Source organism: Metarhizium robertsii (genome assembly GCF_000187425.2).
Source record: "Metarhizium robertsii ARSEF 23 chromosome Unknown MAA_Scf_3, whole genome shotgun sequence".
Taxonomy (NCBI): Eukaryota; Fungi; Ascomycota; class Sordariomycetes; order Hypocreales; family Clavicipitaceae; genus Metarhizium; species Metarhizium robertsii.
This window is the reverse complement of record NW_011942171.1, coordinates 211,475-236,926: the sequence shown is the minus strand read 5'-3', so window position 1 is coordinate 236,926 and position 25,452 is coordinate 211,475. Positions and strand designations below refer to the sequence as shown.

The following is a 25,452-nucleotide window of genomic DNA, read 5'->3' as shown; positions in this document are numbered from 1 at the left end:
AAATATTTCTTCACACGGCGCCCTATAGCATTTGAAACATGGCCAAGAGGGCCAATGGCAAGGCAACATAGAGACCCTTGCTAGCCACCTCCAAGCCAGCAGCGGCTCCAGGAGAGGGAGTCGTTGAGGGAGCAGCACCACCGGATGAGGTGGAAGAGCCCGTGGGCCTAGCAGTCGTCGCAGTCGAATTGCCGCCAGTAGGGGCAGAAATGCCAGTGGGAGTAGCAGTACCGGTAGGGACGCTGGTCGAGTTGCCGCCGCTCTTGCCATTGTACTTGTCGACGATGAACTGGACGATTTCGGGGCCGTAATTGCTAAAGTACTGGCCATGGACAGCCGTGTCTTCTCCTAAGTCGCAGTACACATCGCCCGTGTCGCACCAAGATGCGATTTTGCTGGCATATTTCTCGCAACTGGCGCTGTTATTGCGGGGAAAGAGCTAAACATGGCTGGTTAGAGCACTGTCTGGCGCATAGTTCTCCTCCTAAATCATAATTGAAGTGGCGGATTGCAGATATGTAACTTACCCCGTTCTTTTTGCTAGTGCCTCTATCATAAGAGACATTGGCAATATGGGTAGGGTCACCAAACAGAGCAACAGCGACAACTGTCCAAGTCCAACAATAAGCAATTGGCCACATGAGGAGTGCTGGATGGACATACCATTATCAACGGCACTGGAAGAAATAGCATCGGTGGTCGTGAATCCCGTCTCGTCGGTTCCGCAGAGAGTATCCAAGGAGACCTGGGCACCCTGGGAGTAACCAAGAATGGCAACCTTGCCATCGGGGCAGCTCTTGTGGTAGTCCTCGAGGAGCTCAGTCAGGTTCTTGGTGCCATTGCCGACGGAGTAAGGGTATGACGGACTTGCGAGAGTCGCTGGGTATTGGAGGCCGACTATCTTGCTGCCCTTGACCTGCTCGGCAACCTTCTTCCCAAGCAAGGTGCCGGCAACACCAATACCTTGCTCCTCACCAGTACCACGGACACTGATCATGTAGAGACCTGAGGCGCAACCCTTGGCATCATCGCCAGCATCAGTGGCTGGGATTGTTGCGCGGGCAGCGAGCAGGGCGACGGGGGCTAGAATGTGCTTCATCGTGAACGAATTCAAAAGGAATTGTTGATGATTTGTTGTGAGACCTTGGATAGGATTGGGGAGCCTTGGTGTTGTATGTATGTATCCCAGCAGCTTTGCCCTCAATTCACTTCAGAGTTTAGTGAATCGACGGAATAAAGGAGCAAGTCGAAGGAGGAGGGGAAGTGAAGGAGGAGAGAGGGCAGGCCATAAATGGAGTGGACCTAGATCCTAAAAAAGGAATTGACATGAGAGCTTCATGGCCGGCCAGGATGAGCGACGTAAGCTGGGCATACCGGGAAGCGTAACGACTCGTTTCAAGCCCGAGTTCGACTAGCTCTAAATCCTAGAGCCCACGCCGGCCAGTTCGGGATGGGCTGAAGCGTCAACTGTACGAGTCGAGTTGTCTAGCCCGTTCTGTGCAGGCTCCCCGGGGATGCCCTGAGTAGCGTGTGCAGTGGCGGGCTGCGGGCTGCGGGTTTAGCGCCATCTGCTCCACCTGCTCCATCTGCATGCCAAAAACCGCCGCCCCGGTGTTGCATTTTGTGTTGTCGTGATCTAGAAGGCAATTGGAGGTGCGGCCGCAGGGACTGCATGCCGTGCGACACATTAGCAATCTCTCAAGATTCGAAATGATGAGCTGGATAACTCCCACTTCACTTCATATCGATGGACCATGTGTCGGAACGGAGTGAGACGCGGGACATGCGGCCGGTAGGTTGGCCGTCGGTTGGTTTGACAGTTCCATGTTCCCCAGTGTCACGCAAGATCCCCCATCCCAGATCCCAGCCAGGAACGGAGAGAGCAGGGATCAACATGGAACGGATGCCACTCTGGCGGTGGCTTCCCAAAATGGCGCCACAAATCGAAGGTCTTTGGGGCCTGACACCAAGGTCTAATTGTACAATAACGACGACATCTGAATTCCCTGCTGATGACGGCCAGGTTCTGTCTGCAAGATGAAAGACGAACTATTGCAAGGCAGCCAGGTGAGAGGAAATGAGTTCACAGATGACGGCCATGGGCCCCATCTGCTCTCTGCTGGCACAGGGCGTCGAGCTCGGGGGGAAGGCGCATTGCCGTTCTTGCCGAGTTGACTGCCCTACGGATGCTTACTTCTAGGTACAAGGTACCTAGGTAGGCAGGTAGTTGTCCAAGTTGGGGAGACCGAACCTCCAATCTATGCCCAAATACTCAAATACGTAATACGCACCAGGCGCCACTACTCCAAGCTCTTGAAAGAATCGAACAATTACGGAGTACGGAGTACTGGAAACGAAAATGCAGGCGTTGCTCGTCCCGACATGCGAAGCACCCCGCCGCTAGTGATGCGAGGCATCTCATGGTGGCGGCCATGTCTTGGAGCTCGAGCCATTGCCGTCGCCTTCGTCCAAAGTGCCACCCATGGCGCGACCAATCTTTCAAATCCCTTGTCGAGACTGGTCGTAAAATCAAATCGCGGAACCCGTGTCCAAGGTCGTGTTTAATTGCCTTGTTCCGCTCCCAAGGTGAGAGTATCCAGACCACCAAATCCTCACACACCAGACACATCGGCGCAGGGTTAGGGCTTGACGGCAAACCAAACCCACAGAAGTCCCCGAACTTTGGGAAATGTGGCACGCTGCCCCTGGCCATCTTGCACATTGCACATGGAAAAGCCACCCAGGCGGCAGCTCGGCAACTTGATCCCGACCGACGCCAACAGCCCATTGTTCTACATTGAGATCCAGCTCCAAACCAGCCATGTGGCGCCAGATTCCCCATGGGGTTGGTGTGGGAAGTGTCTGGGAGAGTTGCTACACGGCGAGCTACGCAGTCATGTTGCTGCGAAGCTCACGACTGGAAAAGACTTCCACCTTTTCCCTATCTATCAAGTCCCAGGCTTACCGAGTACAGAGGCACCCTTTGGATCAATGTTGCTTGCATTAAATACGAGCACGCACTACCGACCCCCAGCGCTCTGCTGGCAAAGAAATGCTACGAACATTAGCCTCCTCCATTATTTCGCATTCGTATATGCTGGCGAGATGAGAACACTGTTCAGGACCAGGTTGATGGACTGGGAATTATCCATTCGATTAGGATTCTGACGCAGCATCTGTATCACGAACTTGTCCACTCCAGCTCTGAGAACTTCTGATGCTAACCGCGCTGATGGATCGCTGGTGGAAGCGACATGAGGGTCTTCGTTTTCTCACGTCATTCACCGATTGGCGCAGCTGCCGAGTCCGCTCAGATGGTCGAATGCAGAATCCAGGTCTTCGTCCAAGACATCGTCCGCGTTTTGAGTGGCCTGCTGTATTATTTCTGACGTGAAACTTCGAGCACACAGCCCGAGGCCTGATCTTTGGCAACGCCGCATATGCCCTCCATGTTGAAAGGCTGGTCATGAAATCAAGACTAGTTTTCTTCTTCAAATGCTCGCTCGTTTTTCTACGACACAGGAAATCACGGACTGTTTAATGAAGAAATTCGACCAAATCACTTGACTTGATCGCCAAGACACCCCCACATGCGGAATCTGTTGCATTCCTCGCTCAGACGTCGGTATCGCCCTTTTGAATATTGACCATATAATTGATTGAGATCATAATCCGGGTCATTGTCCACAAACTCGAGCATGGTGTACGTCAAGAAATGAAGTGGCTTCTTCGCCCCAGCTGCTATTCGAAGGGCTTGGCCCATTTTTTCCGAGTAGACATTTTCTCCCGCATCTAATATGCAATGGGGAAAACTTTTTATATCAGATGGGTAAATCCAGTAAGGTATCACCGCTTGTCAATCATCGCTCAACAACGTCGTTACCGGGAAACCCGCAGAGAGACAAGTTGGGCTACTTTTGCTATTTCATCAATGAACGCGCGCGTCTCGTTGGATTTGAAACGATTGTAGCTCGTAGGCGGTTGCTCCATCAGACAGCTTATCATAAATCTTTTGCTCTCTGTGGGCAACCTTGTGTCAACAAAGTTTTGAAACGGGACGTGTCTTGGTCAATTAACGTCTTGGAGACATGCTAGGGACGGCTGGCCAAGCAAGGCTTGATATATGTAACATGACCGAGACAAGTCTGAGAGAATTCCATGGACAAAGAAACAATACCTCACGTCCCATGTCGATCCTCTGGCAATGCGCCGTAAAGCAGTATGCATGTCATGCATTGTCCAATACATGCTAACCCTGGAGTCTAGTTCCTCAGTCTGTGCCCAGCGCCGAGGGCAAACTTCTGCCATTCATGCAGGGCAGACGGGGAATATTCCGTACAATAGAACACGAAGTAGCCATTCTGAGGGCAAACGCGCCGGTATTCCTGGGCTCCAGATGTAATCGATCGCTAGGACCAGTCTCTTCGGCCGAGTCCGCTCTTCCAGAAATGTTCTTGTATAGTCATGAACCGCCACACATTTCATCCAGGTTGCCTTGCTAGATTCAGAAGAACTCGTCGCCATGCCGTAGCCAGGTGGAATACTAGGGCTCGGCTTCGTCATCCGATGCACTGTCATTGTGAAATCCCGATGGCACGTTTAGTGCCCTCCGGAGGGCCCTTCCATATGTCTGTGGATTACTGTTGTGACGAACTGGTCGGCTTGCGAATCCAATTTTCCTGAGTACGAAATCCTCCTTGGCGACATAGTCAGAACAATGGCTGACGCACCTTTCAGTTCGGGATTGACTTGTTCTTGCGCAAACACGGCTGATGATTTTGATGTCATGATTCCGGAATCATGGCCAGATTTCTGAAGTTCTGAGATGTTCATATGCTTACGATTGCTCGGATTCTCGGCAATCTAGTTCAAGCTCGAAGAATGACCAACGCTCAAGTTGTACCTGCCCCGTCTGACCTTTGCAACTATTGGCTGATCATGTTGCTGGGTACTGTGTCAATATCCTTATTTTTATGGGTAGTTGTCGTGACTGACGTTCATACTTTAGGATTGGAAAGAAAGAAATGGGACAGGGTTGCGGTCGGGAATCGGTCAATACATGACTTGATATCTGTAATCTTCCTGCTATCCACTATTGTCTTTAACGCGGCTATGAAGCTCTGGAAGCCTCGCCATCGGCCTTCATTAACCTTGATATTTGTAAGAGTCTCAAGAAATTCGTTACGAATAACCTTGCAATTGGCCGCTCAGATTGTCAGGGCAGCCATGTGTAGTGCCAGAGTTCCCTCCTATTCGGGTGGCCACAACATGTTGCAACTTTAACCTAAAGCAACTGGAATCCTTATACATCCTTTCTAGTCACAGTCCTCCTGGTTGCTGCCTCTCGAAAAACAAATAGATAAATTAGCTCAATCAACCACGACCTGGAAATTGTGGTGCTCGTATGCCTTCAGCAACTCTTGCTTTGTTTCCTTGCCTGCCCGGTAGGTGAAGCAGTGGCATCTCCCGCACAGCTCTGATACAATGTAGCAATGCACGGATTGTCTCTATCCCTTGTTTCTATTGCAATTTTCCTACTGCCAATTGCATTACTATTTTCTTGCGTCAGGGTTGTCAGATACCATGCCACCTTGGAATACACTTCCTTTGTCCAAGATGCAGTGACCCAACAACTAAAAGGCGTCAACTGGTTTGCTCACGGTCCATGTCGCCCAATAGAAATGGCCTATAGATATCCATTTACTCCGTAAGCGAAATGGCAAATTTCTTCTCTAGATATCTGGCGCAATACATTCTAACGCATCATCTAGTTAGCACCCACATGCACAGCTGGACAAGTACGAGTCTTGACGGCAACGACATGGCCGTACGAACAATGCGGAACTTGAAATGCGCAAATTCGTTCCAACTATCAGTCCACGTTCCGAGGCGGCAAAAGTTCTTTCTTCCAGAAGCACACAATCCATAGAGTCGGGGCCCGACGACGCCGGGTCCGAAAAGCAAAAAAAAAAAAAAGCAAAAGAACCGAGCCCCGAAATTTCTACTTTGCCATCATGTGGAACTCGGACTCTAAAGATCCATTACACTACACATTTGAGGTGCGCTAAACTCCAACAGGAAGCCAAGACTCAAGCTGTACTCCATCGTTGTTAGTTGCCAGTGATGCAATTAAAGCCAATTAGTTCGCCCGAGAGTTGGGGTAAACCAACTCCCATGCCGGTTTAGTTGGTGGGTTCCTTTTAACGGCAAAAACATGATAATCAGTGACGCTCGTTGACCGCAAGTTTTTTTCTGGTTTCACCTGCTCCATAACTAGGTTGTGCTGTATTGCCCAAATTCGGTGCGAGTTGACTGATTTATAACATCCAAGTGCTTGATAAGCTTGGGTTCCAGATCGGGCAGCCAAGACGTAGTTCTTGCCATTCTCCTTCGTTGGACACCTTGATTGCTAATGCTCCTGTGTTGGGGGGGTTTCCGTTTTTGTCGTTTGTCCGGGTTTCCGCATCGGCAACTCTGACTCAATATTCAGTGGTCCGTTTGTGGATTCACGAGCCACGGATGTGTATACATATAAGAAACTTAACCAAGGAGGCGCCGTTTGAGGAAATCGTCTCTTTGTTTTTTTGGTTCACTCACCGGCATGATTAGGGTTCTAGTATTGGCCATCGCACCATCTTTACGGACAAACGAGACACTGGTCTATCAAGGCGCCGAGGACACAGCATGACGACGCCAACAGCAACGTTGGCACCCGCGTCGCAGGCTCGGCAGGATTCAATGCCTCCGGTGTCTATCACCAACGACACGGCGGAGAAGGGACCTTCGTCGGGCCATGATGGCAAAGGCTCCGAGTACTTGGACCAGGCGACCATCGAGCGTCTGGGCCGCCAGCGTCCAGAGGCGCTGTCCAACTGGCTCGCCGAGTCCTTCTTCGTCTTCACCATTGTCATGTCCATGATGATGAGTGAATACTTCATCGGCGGCTTCAACATTGTGCTGCCGCCCATCGCTGACGCCCTCGAGATTCCCGCCTCGTCGCGGACTTGGCCCGCCGGAGTGACGAATCTCACAACCGCCGCCCTCCTCCTGCCGTTTGCCCGCCTCTGCGACCTGTACGGCGGCAGGGTCGTCTTCCTCTGCGGACACATGTGGCTCCTCACATGGTCTCTTGTCAGCGGCTTCAGCCAAAACACCACGATGCTCATTGTATGCCGGGCCATGCAGGGCATCGGCTCCGCGGCCTTCCTCCCCGCCGGCCTGGCCATCCTCAGCCAGACATACCGGCCCGGCCCGCGCAAGAACTTCGTCTTTGCCATCTACGGCGCCTTTGCTTGTATTGGTTTCTACTTTGGCATTTTTGTCGGTGCCCTGACGGCCGAGTACCTCGACTGGCGCTGGTACTTTTGGATCGGCGCCATTGTCGGCCTGGCCGTTGGGATTTCTGGGTCGATTAGCATCCCCAGGCACTTGGATGATGTGAATCCTAATGCTAGGATGGACTGGCTTGGCGTCGTTACTATTGTTCCCGCCCTGGTTCTTATTGTCTTTGCCTTTACTGATGGCGGACACGCCCCGGATGGGTGGAAGACGCCGTATATTTACGTCACGCTGATTCTCGGCATCCTCTTCCTTGCTGTCGCCGTGTATGTCCAGGGCTGGGTCTCGGCTCAGCCTTTGTTGCCTGCCGATTTGTTCAAGGCCAGGTACATGAAGCGGTTGATGACGGCGCTGTTCTTGTCGTATGGCGTATTTGGCCTGTATCTGTTCTACGCCAGTTTCTAGTAAGCACTAATTTTGTTCCAGATTATCCTTCTTTTACAGCCATAATCTAACCTGATTGATTACTAGCATTGAGACTGTCATGCACACAAAGCCAATCCTTACTGCCGCTTGGTTCACGCCCCTCGCGGTCGGTGGCATGGTGTTGGCCATTGCAGGCGGCCTCGTTCTGCACATCATCTCCAACCAGATCCTCATGATCATCTCTTCTCTGGGTTTCATTCTGTCTGTTCTCCTGTTCGCGCTTATTCCGGACCCAGCTACGTCCGGCAAGTCCACCAGCTTCACTTACTGGGCGTACATCTTCCCGGCCATGATTGCCGGCACCATTGGCGTGGACATTACCTTCAACGTCACCAACGTCTTCATCACCACTGCTATGCCGCGCCGACATCAAGCCGCTGCAGGGGGCTTGATCAACAGTCTGCTGTATCTAGGTATTGCATTCTGGCTTGGCATCGGGGAGCTGGCCGTGTCGGCAACGGTGCAGAGCAGGGGCGGCCACGACAAGGTCGACGCGCGTGAACAGTACCGGATTGGGTTCTGGACGGCGCTCGGCTTGGCCATTGTGTCCTTGGGCCTTGTACTCACCATCAAGATGGGATCCGCCGAAGCCAGTATGACGGCAGACGAGAAGGCTGAGATGGAGTCGAGACTGCAGTCGCGTCAGCAGTCACAGTTGCAGCTGGAGGAGCAGCCGCCACAGGTACAAGCACAGCAGCAGCAGTCATGAGTCTTTCCAAGTCTGGACACAATTTTCTGTATTTATGTAGCCTATTCTGTTTGGGCAAAGTGTCACTTGCAGCGGTTCAGCCTTTTTCGTTTTCGCATACACTGTTGCATTTTACAACGCGAGAATTTTAGGGATAGATATGGGACAATTGGCATATTTCATATAGACGATTTAATGACATAGAATTCTTCTACACTTGTAGACCTTGGTTCACATGATTGGTTCACATGTGGTTGTGCGACGCAGCTCAGTAAGACAAGCCGAGGACCGAAGCCGACGCCGACGCCGTATGACCGGACATCCCCTGCCGTCTTGGCCCCGCCTTGGCCCGTCTTGGCCGGGTCCACTCGTACAGTTTCCAACTTCTTCCTGCCTCAGACCTGTCTGGTGCCTCACAAGACAAGAGGTGGAAACCACACGACTCCCAGACCTGCAGATTAGGATGCAGAAGCAGCACTGTTCATTCATGGCCTTTCTACAGAGCTAGCTACTTTATTAGGGAACACTTCCAGATGATTGTCCTGGGTAGGGTACGAGGCACTTATAACCTCATCCCCCTCCGACCATCATCGTAGGAGTATACCGGACCATAGTGACGATAAGCCGTGAAGCCCATCTCCCAGGCAAAGTCCACAGTCCCGGCTTCCACCATGTCCACGGAGCCACATCATGCCATGCCGAACCGCGAATCCTTCACCACCAAAGACATCATCCACGACATATGGACGACCACTGGTCTGCCACCAGAGGCACTCACAGCCCTCGACCTCCCAGGCGCGGACGCCAGCCCAGCCCTCCCATCATCTTTTAAAATCGTCCCTCTGGCACAAGCATCAATTGCCCTGTCCGCCCTCGCCGCGCGCCTCCTCCGCTCCACCAGGGTCGACGACAGCGCCCTGCCCACAGTCCGCGTGCCCGCCGCCCACGCGGCCATCGAGTTCAAATCCAACAGCCTATACACGCTCCGGAGAAACGAGACCCCCCTCCCGCCGTATACGCACAACCCCATCGGCGGGCTGCACAAGACGTCGGACGGGCACGTACGCATCCACGACGTCTTCCCACATCACGTCCAAGGAACGCTGAAACTGCTCGGGCTGCCAGCGGACGCGGCCAGACAGCACGTCGCGGGTAAAGTCGCGCGGTGGAGCAAGACGGACCTGGAAGAAGAGGCCACGGAAAGAGGTAAAGTGGCCATCTATGCGCTGCGGTCGTACGAGGAGTGGGATGCGCTCCCGCAGTCCGGGGCCGTGGATGCTCGTCCGGTTCTGCTCGAGCCCATTGGGGGCGGCAACTCGACACCAAAGCCCATGGCTCCCCTTGCCGAGGGAGGCAAGAGGTGTCTTTCCGGGCTGAGGGTCGTCGAGCTCACGCGCGTCATTGCCGGTCCCGTGTCTGGCAAAACTCTTGCCGCTCATGGAGCGGACGTGCTGTGGGTGACGTCGCCGGGTCTGCCGGCCTTGCCGATGCTGGATATCGATCTGAGCAGGGGGAAGCGCAACATTCAGCTCGACATTCACAGAGCGCAGGATAAGGAGCGGTTGATGGACCTGCTCAGGAATTGCGACGTCTTTATTCAGGGGTACAGACCCCGGAGTCTGGCCTCGTACGGGCTGTCGCCAGAGGAACTTGTCAAGATCAACCCGAATATTGTTTGTGCCAACATGTCGGCATTTGGCCCTACTGGTCCGTGGTCTCACCGTAGAGGTTTTGACAGTCTTGTCCAGGCTGCCTCGGGGATGAATATCTCTGAAGCCGACAAGGCTGGCCAGGGAGAAGCATCCAGGGTTCTTCCGTGCCAGGCTCTGGATCACGCAAGTGGGTATCTGCTCGCTACGGGCATCATGGCTGCCGTTTACCGTCGGGCTGCACACGGTGGTGCGTGGCAGGTTGATGTATCACTGGCCGGGACGATGAAGTATCTACGCAGCCTGGGTCAATATCCCGGTGCAACTGGATTTGCCGTTGGCGACTATTTAAAAGGCGAGAGTATTCCCGCGGAGACTCTGGTGACGACGGAGACAACATGGGGTACCTTGACAGCCGTGCGGCATAGTGCCGAAATTGAGGGCTGCGAAGTGAGCTGGGACTTGATGCCCTGTCCACCCGGAAACAATAAGGCAGTCTGGACCTCATAAAAGACGGGTATATCGTGTGTAAACCTCGGTGCGTGCCATCCTTTGAGAAATTTCGTTGGCACGCGGAGGGGAATGTCAGTATAGTCTTCGAATCTTGAAGCATATCACTTGTTACCTGTCGACAACTTTAAAGTGCACGTAGGTCAGGCGCGAGCAAGTGGCCGTAATAAGTGGACCTCAAATAACTCCTGTCATTACTCCATCTTGCTCCGTTCGTTTTTGAGAACGTGCACATGCTACATACATCTGGCGGCTGCCTAACTTCGCCAGTAGCACACCAACTTTGTTGCTTTTCAAGGGATAACATGTCCCCAACACACGCGCCAAAGACCGTGTCAAATTCACAAGAAGAAAACTCCGCCAGTGGTCGATATGATGATAATCCAACAACAAAAGACATGAGAACAAGAAATATGTGGATATGTACTTGGGATGCCTGCGCAACGTTCAGGCCATTCAGGTTGGAATCGTCTTATGGCCCTAGTAGCGCGGCTTAACCGTGCAAACCACCAGTTCTCTGTCGCATCAGATCTCGTCGCTCCTTATCTTTCTCTATAGCACAAAGTTCATTAGTATAAGCGAACATGCTTAAAACCAAAAGTAGGGTTGAAGAGCTACTCACCCCCATCGAATACAAGGAACTCATGTAGAGCAGAGCCAGCAGGCACCATTGGCAGAACGGGCACCTTCTTGTCAGTGACAACTTCCAAAAGAGCAGGGCCTTCGGAGTCGATCAGCCACTTGAGGGCATCCACAGTCTCGGCAGGGTCAACCAGACGGCGAGACTGAACGTGCATTGACTCGGCCAGCTTCACGAAATCAGGGTTAACCTGGTGAGTGTGGGCGTAGCGATCCTCATAAAAGAGGTTCTGCCACTGGGTGACCATGCCCTGTTCTTCGTTATTCAGGACGATAACCTTAACACCAATATTAAACTGCGCGGCGGTGGCCAGCTCAGTCAGAGTCATGCCGAAGGAGGCGTCACCATCAATATCAATAACAAGAGCCTCAGGCTGGGCGACCTTGGCGCCAATGGCAGCAGGCAAACCAAAGCCCATTGTTCCCAGACCTCCTGAGGTAATCATAGTCCGAGGATGCCTCCACCGGAAGTGCTGTGCAGTCCACATCTGATGTTGACCGACACCGGTAGCAATGTAAGTCTTGTGCTTGCGATCAGCTGTCAGATTGCTCAACTCTTCAATAAGGGTCTGAGGCTTGATAAGCCCATTACGCTCTGATCTGTCGTAGTGAGACAGCGGCCACTTCTTCTTCCACTCGTTGATCTTGTCAAACCAGGCCTTGCGATCCTCCATAGATCGAGGCTCGACCTCGGGCAAAAGAAGCTTTATGCTAGCGGCTACATCGCCTTCGATAGCCTCTGTGGCTTGGACAACCTTATTGATATTCTTGGGCATAATCTCAAAGTGAACAATACCGCCACGCTTCTGGGCGGCAGCAGCCTTGGCTCCAGGAGCAAACTTAGCAATATTTCCCGTAACCCGATCATCAAAGCGACCGCCCAAGGCAATGATCAAATCGGCCTCTTGCATAGCCATATTAGCGTAAGCAGAACCGTGCATGCCCAGCATATGCAGAGCCTTTTCGTTAAGCTCATCATAGCCACCCAGACCGTGAAGGGTAGTAGTAACAGGAATAGAGCACTTCTCGGACAGTTCCCTTAAAAACTCGGGACCATTCTCGGACTGGACGATACCCTGGCCTGCATAAATGACCGGCTGCTTAGAAATGTTAACGAGCTCGGCGACACGCTTGATAGAAGCTTGTAACTGTTTATGACTGTGCTCCATGGCGGCTCGTGACGCGGCGCTGGGCAGAGAGGGGAGGGCCGTCTCAGTAGGAATGGCCTTTCTCAGGATACCGGCAGTGACGTCTTTGGGCAAATCGACAAGGACGGGACCGGGTCGGCCAGATGTGGCTATTTCGAAAGCTTCGTTGATTCGGCGAGGCAACTCGGCAACGTTCTTAACCATAACATTCCACTTCGTACAGGCCCGAGAAATTCCCACAACATCGGCCTCCTGGAATGCATCGCTTCCAATGGCGGTGGTGGGAACCTGCCCGCAAAAGACAACCAAAGGCGTTCCATCAGAAAGGGCATCCTGCAAAGGGGTGATGACATTAGTGGCACCGGGTCCCGAGGTTACAAGGACGACACCAGGCTTGCCAGAAGCACGAGCATAGCCCTCAGCCATATGACCAGCACCTTGTTCGTGTCTAGGCAAGATGAAATCAAAGTGTTTTGAATTATAGATGGCATCGAAAACGGGCAGAATGGCACCGCCAGGGTATCCAACTATACAAGCGGAGTGACTCATGTTAGTACAGCATAGGCATATTAAGTGCAAATGCAAGTTGACCAGGAGGGATATCAACGTACAAATGTGCTTGACACCTTGTCTTAACATCATCTCGTGGAAAATTTCGCCTCCAGTTTTGCCAATAAATCTGCAGATGTAAGAATTTCACTATGAGCCCATGTGCACTGGTCTTGGAATTGTGCGCCAGTAGCAGCAATTGCGGGTTGTACGTACGACTCATCCATGTCATTTTTGGGCTGGTTCGCCAATGGCTGAACATGACTCTGATCGGCTGCGTTGAAGGCAGGACTTGGCACGGCGCGTACACGGCTGTTGAGAGTTGTCGTGGTCAGCTCAAAATGGTCCAATGCAAAGATGTGGCCGATGCCGGCGGGGAGGCACATGATGACCAGGGAATACACTCACGGAGCAGAAGACGTGGCCGTCGCAGTGGTGGCTTGATTTCTTTGCCCAGAAGGAATCTTTTTTGAGGCTTTGAGGGCGGCAGGAGAAGTGGTAGAGGTGAAGGATCGTGTTTGGCTGACGGCTCTCAAGGCCTTTGAGGCCTGGCGACTTCGGAGCATAGCGAATTGGTGGAGACCAGCTTGAAGCTCTGGTCACGCGAAAATATGCAAGATTGGTCCAATGCTAACGACTGCTTACCCGGCTCAATAAGTTGAGAGGGAAGAGTGACCTCGCTGGCGAAGATATTTCACCACAGGCAAGAAGTTGGACCGCAGCGTGGAACGGAATGGCAGTTCGTAGACGGCGATGTGGAAGGATGGTGGGAAAGGAAAAAAATGTGGGAAGGAGGCAAAAGAGAAGACTTGGCTACGACCAGTCAGTCGATTTGGTGGCACCGGGCGGAAGGGCGGGGGGGCGAATGAGCTTGGGCCGGGCTTGAGTCACCGACAGCGCGTCAAAGTTGAGGACAATAGCGGATGGTCGGTAGTCTGTTGCATGTGGGCATTGGCGTGAACCGGTTCCCGGCGTCCTTCTCGAGGCCCTTAACGACGGCATTGAACCCAACAGATCAATTAATCTGCTTCAATGTTCAATGCCCGAGTCCAACTCCCGGTCGCATTGCCTTTACTTCAAGTACCACGCACGCTGTCAATACCTCCCGGATGATTCACAGTCGCGCGCGACCGGAGCAGCGACACCTTGTCCCATGTGCCGAGTCTGCAAGTCCCTGTAAGTCCACGCTACCCCGGCCGCCACTTTTGGCTTGCCCCCGGTGCCGTCACCATCACAAGCCAGTACAACGACCATCATGTCCTGCCGAACAGTCGAGCTTCGACAGGCCAGCAGATGCGAGCCCTGAGACAGCCAGCCATGCGGGGTTCGTTGCCTGACGGGTATTTTGGGCTGGCGATGTCTGGAAGGTTAACGTTGGCTTTTTCGGAAGTGTCTATGACCAAAGTCCAGGTGGCTTTGCTTAGTTGCACTATGTACCCAATACTTGTCCACAGAGAGATCTAGCAACAGCCGAGGCAAACATTGAAGTATTAGGCGCCCAGATGCAACATTGGAACCGGCGTTAACTTGTAGTAGTCCAAATTCCACATCAATGCAGCCTGTTGTACAAAAACGACCCAGGGCATCATGTATGTACGTCTACCTAGTAGACAGTCACCAAGGGACGTGTCTTACACTTCTCGTCTCCTCCGCTTTCGCTTGTCTGGCTCCGATACACAAGGGCTATCCACTGCCGTGCACCTACTACTGCCGTGCTCCATACCTTGTACTCCGTAGAATGCACGTCGATTTGCAATAGTTCTGCGGCAGAAGATGATTGATCATACATTCGCGCTCCATCCAATCATACTGGGTCCGCTCGTCATCTGCTTGTCAGCCAGGTAACTTGCAGAGCGTCTCAATTTTGTGTGCTTCAATCAGTACTTGGTAGAATGGCCAGGCCAACTTCTTATTACAGTGTCGCATCACAATGAAATAGACCGAGCCATACTAAATTAACCAAGTAACCCATCATCAGTGGCATATATTCTTTTATGCTTTACTTTGCGACGTGATAGCTGAGGAAATCTCCTACTTTTTGTTCCTCATCAAACAACCAACGTCGCTGCTGTTGTTGCGGTCTCGGCCGCTTGGTGACCCACTTTCGCTGCGATCTCGGGCTCCTCTGCGCTGTAAGTGGATCTTAGCAACTCACCCGAAAGTTGCTGGTGAAGGTTGGGTATTGCTGACCCAAGAGATTCAAAGTACGTCCAGCAAAATCGTAATGAATTCTACACAATATTCTGTACTCCGTATGCAACGTGAAGTTTAGCATGTCCACTTGCCCGTCTCGTGCACAAGTACACAGGGCTTGACATCAAAAGTGAAATGCACGCGTTCATGTCAATACCAAGTAAACAACAAAAAATATGGCGTGATATTCACATGCGTTGCGACCAAAGTGGTTCTTTTAATGCTATGCCTCATTGACATTTAGGTCAGTCAGTGTATACCCTGCGAGCCATTATCGATCGCTGTCCATTCGCCGTAATACAAGGGCACCTTATGGCCTCAGCCACCATTGAAATGTGAGTGTTTCCTGCTGCCCCGTCCTACAGCCCCTATCGCTGTTTCAATTGGTATCTTCGCTATATCCCTAACGTTGACGTCTCGCGTCCAGGCCCATGACCGAAGGATCATCATGGTATCTAAATAAATAAATAAAAAAACGAATAAAATGAGTACAAACAAGACAGGCCGAAAGAATGCATAGTGACAATGCTTGGGGTAGTGATACAAACGAAATATGTCAAATCATGCAGGTGCCCACGCTTCAACAATGGATTGCGTATTAGATGTACATGCTTCCTCCTAGCTTTTGAAAATAGATATGTATATAAAACGCTTGGGCTGTGTGGGTATGAGGTACAGAGAGTGTGGTTGTATGGTGAGAAAACGGTCGATAAGCAAGCGATTGCCAAGAAAAACATCAATATTTACCGACGTTACGGCAGGTTGATTGTAAAGAATTGTTGATTAGCGTGTAGAGAGAGTCTCAAATATTATTATATGTTTGTAAATCAAGATGGTTTCGGCAACCGTGCCAGCGTTGCGAAATAGCTAGAGTTTAGATTCCTTATCATTAACAATGTTTCATGAGAATCAGTAATGGATGAGACAGGAGCTGAGAACCATATCCCCCAGGTTTCCTACATGCCCAGCATTGTAGGTACCATTTCTGGAGGAATGCTCTCATGAGGGATTGCCTTTTTGGCTGGTCGAAGGCTTTCCATGCTCACCACTCTATTCCACGAAGCCGGTCGCTTGTGGGGAACTGGAGTTGCTGGCCGAACCGTTGAAGTTTGACTCGCATTCATTGTGTAATCATATAGGCCATGTGGAATACCAACGTGTGGTGGGTAGGGGTCAAAGGATTCCATAGTGCACCAAGACTGGTGAGGATTCTGCTCCATCTGCATTGCGTACATCATCGGACCATCAACAGGCGTGTTGATTTGCTTTGGTAGGTCTTGCTGTACTTCGGGAGCAAACTGTGGAGCATCGACCGGCCAGGCAGATTCGTTTGGGATCGGATAGGGCGTTCCAGGGTGAGGGCCGTTTGGCAAGTCATCGCCCATGACGGTATCAACGTTCCCGTTAGGGCCACTCACAGGTACACTAGTAAAGCTGGCGGCAGAGCCGGCGGGTGTGCTACTTGGGCCAACAACACTAGCGGGAGTTGGTGGACGCGATGATCGTTTGCCCTTTCGACTGGGTAATCTGAAGACAGATTGGGATATGCTTGATCGGCTTGATCGGCGTTTCGTCGTCGTTAGGATCGAAGAAGTGTCGTCGTCGGGTTTGGGGCTCGCTGCATTACTAACGTTGTGTCCGGGAGAGTTAATGAGACACTGATTTCGGTAAGGAAGTTGAAAGTATATGTCGATTTCTGCTGGTGGTGGCGTAACTGGAGACGTAAAGGGAGCTGTGCCCAGAATAAAGGCCAGCCGAACCAGATTGGAAATATCATTCCCAAGGTGACGGCATTCAAGCATCCGTTTAAGATCCCCCGATGACCGTGGCCGCCAATGTAGCCCCTGTCGCTTCTCTTTAGGCCAAATACAGGTCTTCCAGGTGGATTTAACTTGTGGCTGTCTCATCAAATTTTGAATCAGTACTTTGTATTCCCAATCCTTGACGTCAAAACCGTCCTCGAAGTGTTTGGCGATGTGTTCAAAGTGCTTGTCCCGCGTTGCAGAGGCGTCTTCAGCGGATTGCGATTCAAACAAACGATCTTTACATGCGGCAAACCCACACGAAAAGACAAGCTGGGTACATAACTCTGTTCGTGCTGTGCTATTCGGCAAAGCTTTCACTCTGTGTGCCTCTTTGGCGTGAGTGCTATAAGCTCTCTCAGTAGAGAAGGAAAGATGGCAACCTTTGGTGCGACAGATCCAGATAACATCAGCACCGTGGAAGTTGTGCAGGTGTTTCTTGAAGTCGCTTTTGCGTCCAAAGCCCACAGGGCTGTTGTCAAGAAAGCACATCGGGCATTGATACTTCTTCGAAGTAGGGGCAACCAGAGGCGGAGACGGATGGGAAGTCACATCATTCGGCGGGAGAGGTACGGGGTCAGCGGCCGGTGAATCCAACCAAGATCGCTCGCTAAGTTTGGTGGGTTCGGGATCATGCATCGGCTGCATATCGTGGGACACGTCAGGCCAAGTGTATTGGGTGTTGATAGAAGCATCGTCCGACCTGCAGTGGGATACATCTGAACCAGTCCAGGCCAAAGATGGCGCACTGATGCTACTGAGAAGTGTGCTTGCTGAGAATGTAGAAGCCCCAGCTACAGCAGCCAAGTCAGCTTGTCTGATTTGCGTCAAATTGAACAGGGAATTTTCTTCTTTTATGCGTCAAGGAAACTTACATGACGATGGTGACCCTGTCAAAGCGCAGAGAAGGCTGGGTATTCCATATCGCTGGACCAGTCTCAAGAGCTGCTGTTGGTCGTCGTCTGTCAATGGTCGCACGTTGGCGTCATCATGTGTTTGATGTGGTTGGCCCTGGTACGGAAACATGGCGGAGTGTCGTGACAATGGGAGAATGTCGAGCCCGAAATCACTCAAATGAAACGCCGTGTTAAGCGCCAATGCCAAAAGTTATTGCGATTTGTCGACAGCGGAAAGATCATTCGGTGTGTGTCGTCGTTGGTGATGTTACCCGGAGCGTTCAAGTCCAAATTTCCCTCCAAAACGAAGCCTTGGCTTGACCGCCGCCTCTGACCCCCGCGCGCAGAGGCGCTGCGACTGGAAGAGAGGGTGAGAGAGAGACGTTGAGGGCGGATGATTTTGAAGTCTAGTCTGGAGCACGCGATGACGCAGAGACGGACGTAAACCACACGCAGGCAGCCAAAAAGAGACAAGTAATAGAGGCAGTTCCGCACGGGCGCACGATTGAGTTTGTGATCTTGTTCGACTCTCGGGCGTTGTGCTGGATGTGCCACAAACACTTCCAAGTTATATCCAACAGTTGATATTTTAGACTGTCGCGATGTTAGTTTAGGTGTAAGAACCAGGTCTCAATATGGATTCAAATAGCAAAGGGGGAAAGGCCGGCAAGAGTGGCATGAGAAAGCAGAGAAGCTGGGGCAGCGAGCTTCTAGAAGATCTCGGAGAACAACCAAGTTTCCGTAGGCAAGATGAAATATAGTACTCCAGGCCTGTCATCGATTGATACCAGACAGGTTCCAACAAGCCAACCGGAACCCGATTCCTGTTCCTGACCCTCCACCCAGCAAAAGGATACCCCCCTCTTGGCAGCAGGCATAGGCCCTGGATCCTCGACCCTGGGTCTTTTTTTGTTTCTTACGTCGAGTTACGTGTGTTGACGAAGAGGTTAACCCAGGGCCATCATCAACCATTGGTGCCATGGGACCCTTGTCGCAGACCACTTGCAGACCAGTGGCAGACCAACAGGGGCGGCCGTTTCAGGAACGACCTCATTTCTCACCGCAGTCTCAACGCATTCTGAAACGCCTTGGTTGCAGACAACCCCATGTCGCGACACCCGCTACGCTCAATCAGTACGTAACGGTTGATTGCAAATGCCGCCCCCATTTGGGAATTTCGAGCGAGCCCGACGACAAGCATGGACCAGCGACCGGTATTGCACACCAAATTGGTCCTGGCTCTTCTCCGTCTGGAGTCGCCGACAGCCAACCACGAGGTGTCTCGGGTCGTCGTATGGTCACGTTGGACTGGCAAAGTAAGATTAGCTGTGAGCCACCCTTGTCGATCCCTCCCTGCAGCGAACCCAGCGTGGTGCATGGCGTTCTTTAGCAAAGTCCTTTGGGCAAAAAATTGGAGAAAAGAATGCCCACCCCTGTCAGGGCTGGCCGCTTCGTGCTTCTGCCGTTTTTCTAGAAGAGGAGGAATGGAGGGATGGCGGGATGGCGGGAGCCACGGGCTGTCAGACCCCGTCGCGTTAATGACGAGAGCAGAAGTGACGGTTGGTCATCAAACATGACACGGCTGGAATGGTTGATTGCGTGGTGTCTTGAAGTGATAATTACGATTATGCGGGCCTTTGTCTTGCGGGAACCTGAATCTTTTTGGTGGTGGTAGTATTATGGTGGTCGTTTCGTTGTCTCCAGCCCCCAACTCGCAGAAGAGGGGAGGTTAAGACAAAAACATGAGAGGGAGCGGGCGATCATTGGGCAGACGAATTTGGGCAGGTGCAAGCATTGGAGGCAGGAGACAACGTCGGGACCTACGGAGTACCTACCAAAGGTACCCAGGTCTTGCCTTGCCCAGGCAGATGCGCACGCAGATACCAGGCAGTCAGGCGTGAACTTCGCCGAGACAGTCTGCAGGAATCGATTCGGGTTCAAACGATGCCAGTACAATAATAATGGTTAATTACCAGACTATCTATCTATCTCATTTATGGGCAGGCACTTCGTATTACTACCGGTATCCAATCCTCCGTAGTAGGATCCGAGTCGTCCAAATCGTCCAAATCGTCAACCAGGGTCTGGCATCCCATGTTCTGTGCCGAATGAAAACTTCAGACACTTCACTCCTAGAGATGCACACAGATCAATATCCCGGGTCGCACGCTTTACCAGAGCGACTAACAACGGGAATGGGGACGCACACCGTTGCATCGTCTCTTTCGTCAACGTCGCAGTCGATGGTAGTGTCGGGGCAGGGTTAAATTACCTGAGGCAGGTAGTTCAGACAACTTGATTCCTTGCAAACTTTACTGCACAAACACTCTCATGCTAAAATTGCATTCTACCTCAACAGGCCGAAGACGTGTCGAATTCGCCCTGAAAGAGTGCACACATATTAAGGATATGTCACTTTGCATTCTGGCTGTGCTCTGCCTTCGCACCGCATCAAAGAGTCCGGGGTGTACATCAAACCAGGTCAGAAAGCAACCAACCGTCTTGAATACGGAGTAGATACACCTGCATCAAAAATGGGACGACATGCATACATAGATTCTGTCCCACAATTCGGACACCCTCATCTTGTCGTTGAAAGACGACGAGGAACAAAGTATGCGCTGCGACACTACAAGTTATTATCTCACAATTATCTAATGCTCTCCAGGTGCTCTCCAGAGAGTGAGTCATCGTATTGGGTCGGCAATGCGAGTCACTGTGTGTGATGGTGAAATGATGGCGAGACAAATGCGGGCTCGCATGGTTTAGAAACACAACTACCGTTCAATCCGGATGTACTCCGTACAATACGATGGAGTCATGAACTGCCAGGGAAACCCATTCAGCACCTGCTCCGTCCTCCGTACTCAGCAAAACAGTCGATACGGAACATGGCCAAGCGAGGGGTTCTATCGATGTCTGGTCCCCATTTACAATGGGACTTGAGTTCTTATCTGCCACACCACCGGCATGGGGGTGGTGGGTTTGATTGAGCATGCTAGAACAGGAATCAATAACTGGCAACAGAAAGAAGAACCCGGTCTCCTCCCATACGCCGTTCGTGTACGCTGCTGACGCTTGGCTGTCGATGAACCCATTTTCGCTCCCACAGCCTCACTCCATATTACCGTGGCATTATAATATGCGAAACGAAAGATGAGGGGGAAATGCAACGCGGCATGATTGTACTACTATGAACAGCATTTTCCGCCAATGGCCAAGCCAGGGTGCCCGTCAATCCGCGTGACGGCACTTTCCAGCAGAAGCAGCTCCATTGACGAATTTGGACGTCGCTACTCTGTACGGAAGTACATAATAGCTACCTAAGTACCTAGGTACGTGAGGTACTGAGTGCCCGCTGCTGTCATGATTTGAGTTGCCGGACACTATGCTCCATGGGCCCCGTTCCGTTCTTCTAGAAAACGGCAGCCCTAGTCTGGCATCGGCAACGCCGTTCTATCAGTCGCGTCACGACATGCAGGGGTGCGGCGTGATGACGAGTGGCAGGTTGCCGGGGCAGAGAGCACTTTTCCTGCAAAATCCCAGTCCGACAAGAGCCACTTGTCAGCCAAGTCTATGCAGTCTATGCAGTCTCTGCAGGTTCTCTGTATTCCTTCTCGGCCTCCAACACATAGTAATTCGATGCAGCAGGAGGCATCGCCAATTGGAAGCCAAGCCAGCTGAGGCACCGTCCACAATGCCGAACGGGATGAAAAATGGCTGCTGACAGATGACGGGAAGCATCTTGTTGTTGAAGGAAAGGACACCGTCAGTTGATATGCAACATTCACTCTCCGACTCAGTCATCACCGCGGCTGTAATCAATATTCATGAGTGATCTATGTGCTCCGTATGCCAGGCGGGAGCTCGGCAGCCCCCGCCATCTGCGTATGTGTTGTCATCTCTACTCCGTAACGACGATAAACTTGTATTCTAATTATAGATGTATTCCGTTGGTTGCGTGATATTGGTATTTTGTCCGCGTCAGTGGAACCGAGCCGAGCGCCTTGGGTGATGAGGTGATGAGGTGATGAGATGGTTCCAAGATTATGGCAACTCGGTTCGGTTCCTCGAGACTTGTCCGAATTAGACTGGACAGATCGTGCCAGAGTGTGCATTAAGGTCAAGAAGGTGAGTGTCCTCGTCGTACCTGCATTGTTTCGCCCCTTGCAGTCCCCGACATGCGGCAGCGCGTCAAACCGGAGCACGGTACCCCATTGAGAACGGAGTTTAATGCACGTTATCAGGCAGACCGATCAAATAAACCCAAGCGTCGCCACGTGGCTCCGTCATACATTTTCTGGAAGCCCAGCCATGTGTGAACGCAAGTTCGGATGCTTGGAGTGCTCCGCGCTGCTCATTTCCCAAGCCACGCAGCATGTCAATGAAACATTGCATGTGACGCGCTCGTTTTCTCCATGTCTACAAATGTCTCGCGGCAACCAACGTGGACAACCCGACTCGTAAACGCCAACCTGCTTCGCTCTAGAGCCATTCGATGGTGTGGCAGCTTATTTGTATTGACATCTCCCAACCTGCCGGTGGTAAGGGAGGAGAGGGAGGGGGAGGTCACCAATGAGATTGGCTCATTGCCTTTGTTTTTCTGCTGTTTGTATCATTCAAGACTGGGCGTGATGACGCTAATGAGCTTAATGCGCTGCTGCCATGCACATTGATTGCTTACCCCCTTTGCAATGCATCGCCGTACAAAGATTGACCCAGCGCCGGCCTTGGGTCTAGGGTGGCTACTCCAGCAGTGGTTTATAGGAGCACTTGAGGCCCGTCCAAGGGGACAACACCCCTCAAACAAATATTTGAACTTGTATTCCGTCATGATTCGGGCGAGTCGGACCCTTGAAAATTCGCACCATGATGCAAGTCGACTTTCCTTGTCGCACTCGGGTAATTGCTTGCAACGTGACCAACAAGAGGTTGGCGTAACTGTCCACACGCACATCGAACATTGAAAGCAATTTTACATGCGGCATCTCGATAAATGACTAGCATTGGTTCTGATTTTTACACAACCAAGCATGTAGTAGCGCTACATCAAGAGCAACAGTTGCTGGTCTCTCATTAATCAGCAACACGTAGGTCGTGCTGCCCTCGAAGGAAGCATGCTGATTAGAAATGCCGTTTCCTATTCTATCAAAAAAAAAAAGAGATTCAACTGTAATACAGGTGGTAGAATATGAACAACTATATATATATATATAACTTGCGAAACAGTCCCATCCCTTGACGTAAACATCGTGGGTGCTATACATCCACCACTAACCACTCACCAATCAGCCAATATAAACTTCTCAAATAAGAGAGTAGTATTGAAAACCCGCGCCAAGCGACATGTTTGCATCCCAAGACCCTGTTCTGCATCCCGGCAGTATTGACGATTCTTGTCACTGGAGCCAGTGGGTTTGTTGGCAGCCATGTAGCAGATCAGCTCCTCAGCACGGGATACAAGGTTCGAGGCTGAACGACACGGGCCGTCGACAAGACCGCGTAGATCGTGGCCTTGTTTGAGCGCAAAATACGGCCATGGGATACTCGAGCTGGTTTCCGTTCCCGATATAGCACAGCAAGGGCCCCTTTCTGCCCTCCAATGTATGCTGCTTACTCTTTCTTTCTTTCTTTTGTCCCCAGCAAGACACCCTTGGAGCAAGCTGTGCCATCTGGGAACCGTAACAAGGCGCCGGGGCTCATGACGCGAATCCAGGCATCCCGGGCATTGTCCATGCGGCCTCTGACGTGACGTTTGACTGTGACCCGAACGAGGCGATTCCGCCCATGATAATGGCCGCCATGGTCCTGGCTAGGTCTGCCGCCGAGCGTGCTGATATCAAGAGATTTGTACTCACTTCCTCCTGTGCGGCGGCGGCAAGCCCGACGCCCGGAATATGGCGGTGCGTCGGAAAGGAGTTGACGCTTGGAACGACGAGGCGGTTGCTCAGGCTTGGGGGCCTCCGCCATGCACCACGAGTGAGGATTCTCCGTCTACATATACATAATAACACACGTACGCGGCTAGCAAGACGCAGTGAGAGAGGCAGCTGTGGCGGTGGTACAGCGAGCAGCAGCCCGGGTTCGCCTTAAACACGGGCGAGTTGAGAATGCCTACTGCCCTTGTTTTACTTACAATCTTTGGACGGCAGCGTCATGGCTGACAAGAAGACGGCTTAGTTCTCCCGGGCATGAGCATAGGACCAAGTCTTGACCCGGTGAATCAAGTCCACCCGTCTACTTCGGGGCCTATCGAGGCCATCTACTTGGGAAACATGGAGGCTACTCGTGGCGCTGCGCGGTGTAGGTTGTCTAGTTTAAGGAGAAGGCTATCCGGGGTCAAGGAAGTGACAAGCGCGATTTCTCATGACAGATTTCTACGTCGACGTGCAAGACACTGCTCGTCTGCACGCGGCGGCTCTCCTTCACCCTCGGATGGAAAACGAGCGGATTTTTGCCTACGCTGCGCCGTATACTTGGAGGGACATCCAGACGACCTTGCGAAGCCGTATCCCGACAGGATATTCGCTCCGCAGATGGAGGCGTCCAGGTTGGACCGGAGTGATATCGAGCTGCCCGCGAAAGCAGAATACTGGCTCAAGGAAATGGGTCGCATGGGATGGACCAGCCTGGAGGACAGTGTACTGGCGAATACTCGTGATTTGGAGTAGCTCACATGGGATAACCAAGGTTGGCTGTTGAGGCAGAAAAGAAGGGACTGGTACACTGTTTCGAGGGCTCCTCAAAGCACTCTTCTTGTCTTCCACCTCACCCCCTTTCCAGTCATCTCGTACCGGCAGTGCAGGGCGTGCGGCATATGTATGTATCGCGTCACAGAGCCTAGATGACAACTTGGCCAAAGCACTCAGCACATGCAGTCATATAGATCAAAAAAGAAACCCACCAGGACCACCAGGTGCAAATGGAGGGCAAAACACACCTCGTTGTAGTTCTGCTCGGCCATCTGATAGGAACTCAAGGCGCGGAAGCAAGGCATCGGACCTGACGCAAGTCCTCGTACGTGTTGATGTTTTCAGTCGTCGGTTGAGCCGGGGCAGTTCTTTTTTTTTTTTCATCTATTATTCAAGGTCTAGACTTTTCATCTTCCGTTGTATGACGTGAGATTTGCCACCTGGTAATGGTGACAGCTAGAGCCAGAACGAGTTGTTCTGGGAAGGCTGGCCGTTGCAAACTCGCTGTATTCCGTCGTATTAAACGAATACATGAAGACGGAACATGCCCCTTCCTCACCCGCGTTTGGTGGGAGAAGAAAGGAGAAACACACACACACACACACATGCAGAGAGAGGCGGTAATCCGAAACCTGGCTGCAGAAGGATTCCTGCTGAGCGCCTGGATTCGACCCCGGCCTGCTCCGTGTGAAGGTGTAACTTTGGAGTCTGTTATGATGGCCGTTCCAGAATACAACCATAGTTCATCTCATTTATCCTACATTGTCCCTCGGTATGAAGGGAACACAGCAGGCTTAGTACAATTTGTCTTTGATGTAATGGTGGCTTGCCATGCAGAGGGTTTCTCAGCAGCTTGCAAGATGGCGCCGGCCCATCAAGAGCGATTGACCGTATCTAAAAGCGACCTCGAAGCGTGTTTGTT

The 25,452-nt window shown here is 51.9% G+C and overlaps 6 protein-coding genes across 6 annotated transcripts; 3 read left to right on the top strand and 3 right to left on the bottom strand.

Annotated features, from left to right (window-relative positions):
• Positions 1-22: 22 nt before the first annotated feature.
• MAA_00305 (carbohydrate esterase family 5 protein) lies at positions 23-1,099 on the bottom strand (the record flags this gene model as incomplete). The annotated part of the gene is made up of 3 exons (XM_007818303.1): positions 23-439; positions 528-607; positions 664-1,099. 3 exons carry the CDS (start codon positions 1,097-1,099, stop codon positions 23-25), a joined length of 933 nt encoding a protein of 310 aa, XP_007816494.1.
• A 5,585-nt stretch (positions 1,100-6,684) lies between these two features.
• On the top strand, positions 6,685-8,473 carry MAA_00304 (drug resistance protein; the record flags this gene model as incomplete). Its single annotated transcript, XM_007818302.1, has 2 exons — positions 6,685-7,742; positions 7,810-8,473. The coding sequence occupies 2 exons, from the start codon at positions 6,685-6,687 to the stop codon at positions 8,471-8,473; spliced, it is 1,722 nt and encodes a 573-aa protein (XP_007816493.1).
• A 650-nt stretch (positions 8,474-9,123) lies between these two features.
• Positions 9,124-10,611, top strand: MAA_00303 (CoA-transferase family III; the record flags this gene model as incomplete). The annotated part of the gene is made up of 1 exon (XM_007818301.2): positions 9,124-10,611. The coding sequence occupies one exon, from the start codon at positions 9,124-9,126 to the stop codon at positions 10,609-10,611; it is 1,488 nt and encodes a 495-aa protein (XP_007816492.2).
• Positions 10,612-11,104: 493 nt separating this feature from the next.
• MAA_00302 (acetolactate synthase) lies at positions 11,105-13,333 on the bottom strand (the record flags this gene model as incomplete). Its single annotated transcript, XM_007818300.1, has 4 exons — positions 11,105-11,163; positions 11,234-12,925; positions 13,010-13,077; positions 13,164-13,333. The coding sequence occupies 4 exons, from the start codon at positions 13,331-13,333 to the stop codon at positions 11,105-11,107; spliced, it is 1,989 nt and encodes a 662-aa protein (XP_007816491.1).
• A 2,763-nt stretch (positions 13,334-16,096) lies between these two features.
• On the bottom strand, positions 16,097-17,968 carry MAA_00301 (zinc finger domain-containing protein; the record flags this gene model as incomplete). The annotated part of the gene is made up of 2 exons (XM_007818299.1): positions 16,097-17,736; positions 17,818-17,968. 2 exons carry the CDS (start codon positions 17,966-17,968, stop codon positions 16,097-16,099), a joined length of 1,791 nt encoding a protein of 596 aa, XP_007816490.1.
• A 6,061-nt stretch (positions 17,969-24,029) lies between these two features.
• On the top strand, positions 24,030-24,509 carry MAA_10886 (uncharacterized protein; the record flags this gene model as incomplete). The annotated part of the gene is made up of 1 exon (XM_011412832.1): positions 24,030-24,509. The coding sequence occupies one exon, from the start codon at positions 24,030-24,032 to the stop codon at positions 24,507-24,509; it is 480 nt and encodes a 159-aa protein (XP_011411134.1).
• Between the last annotated feature and the right edge of the window lie 943 nt (positions 24,510-25,452).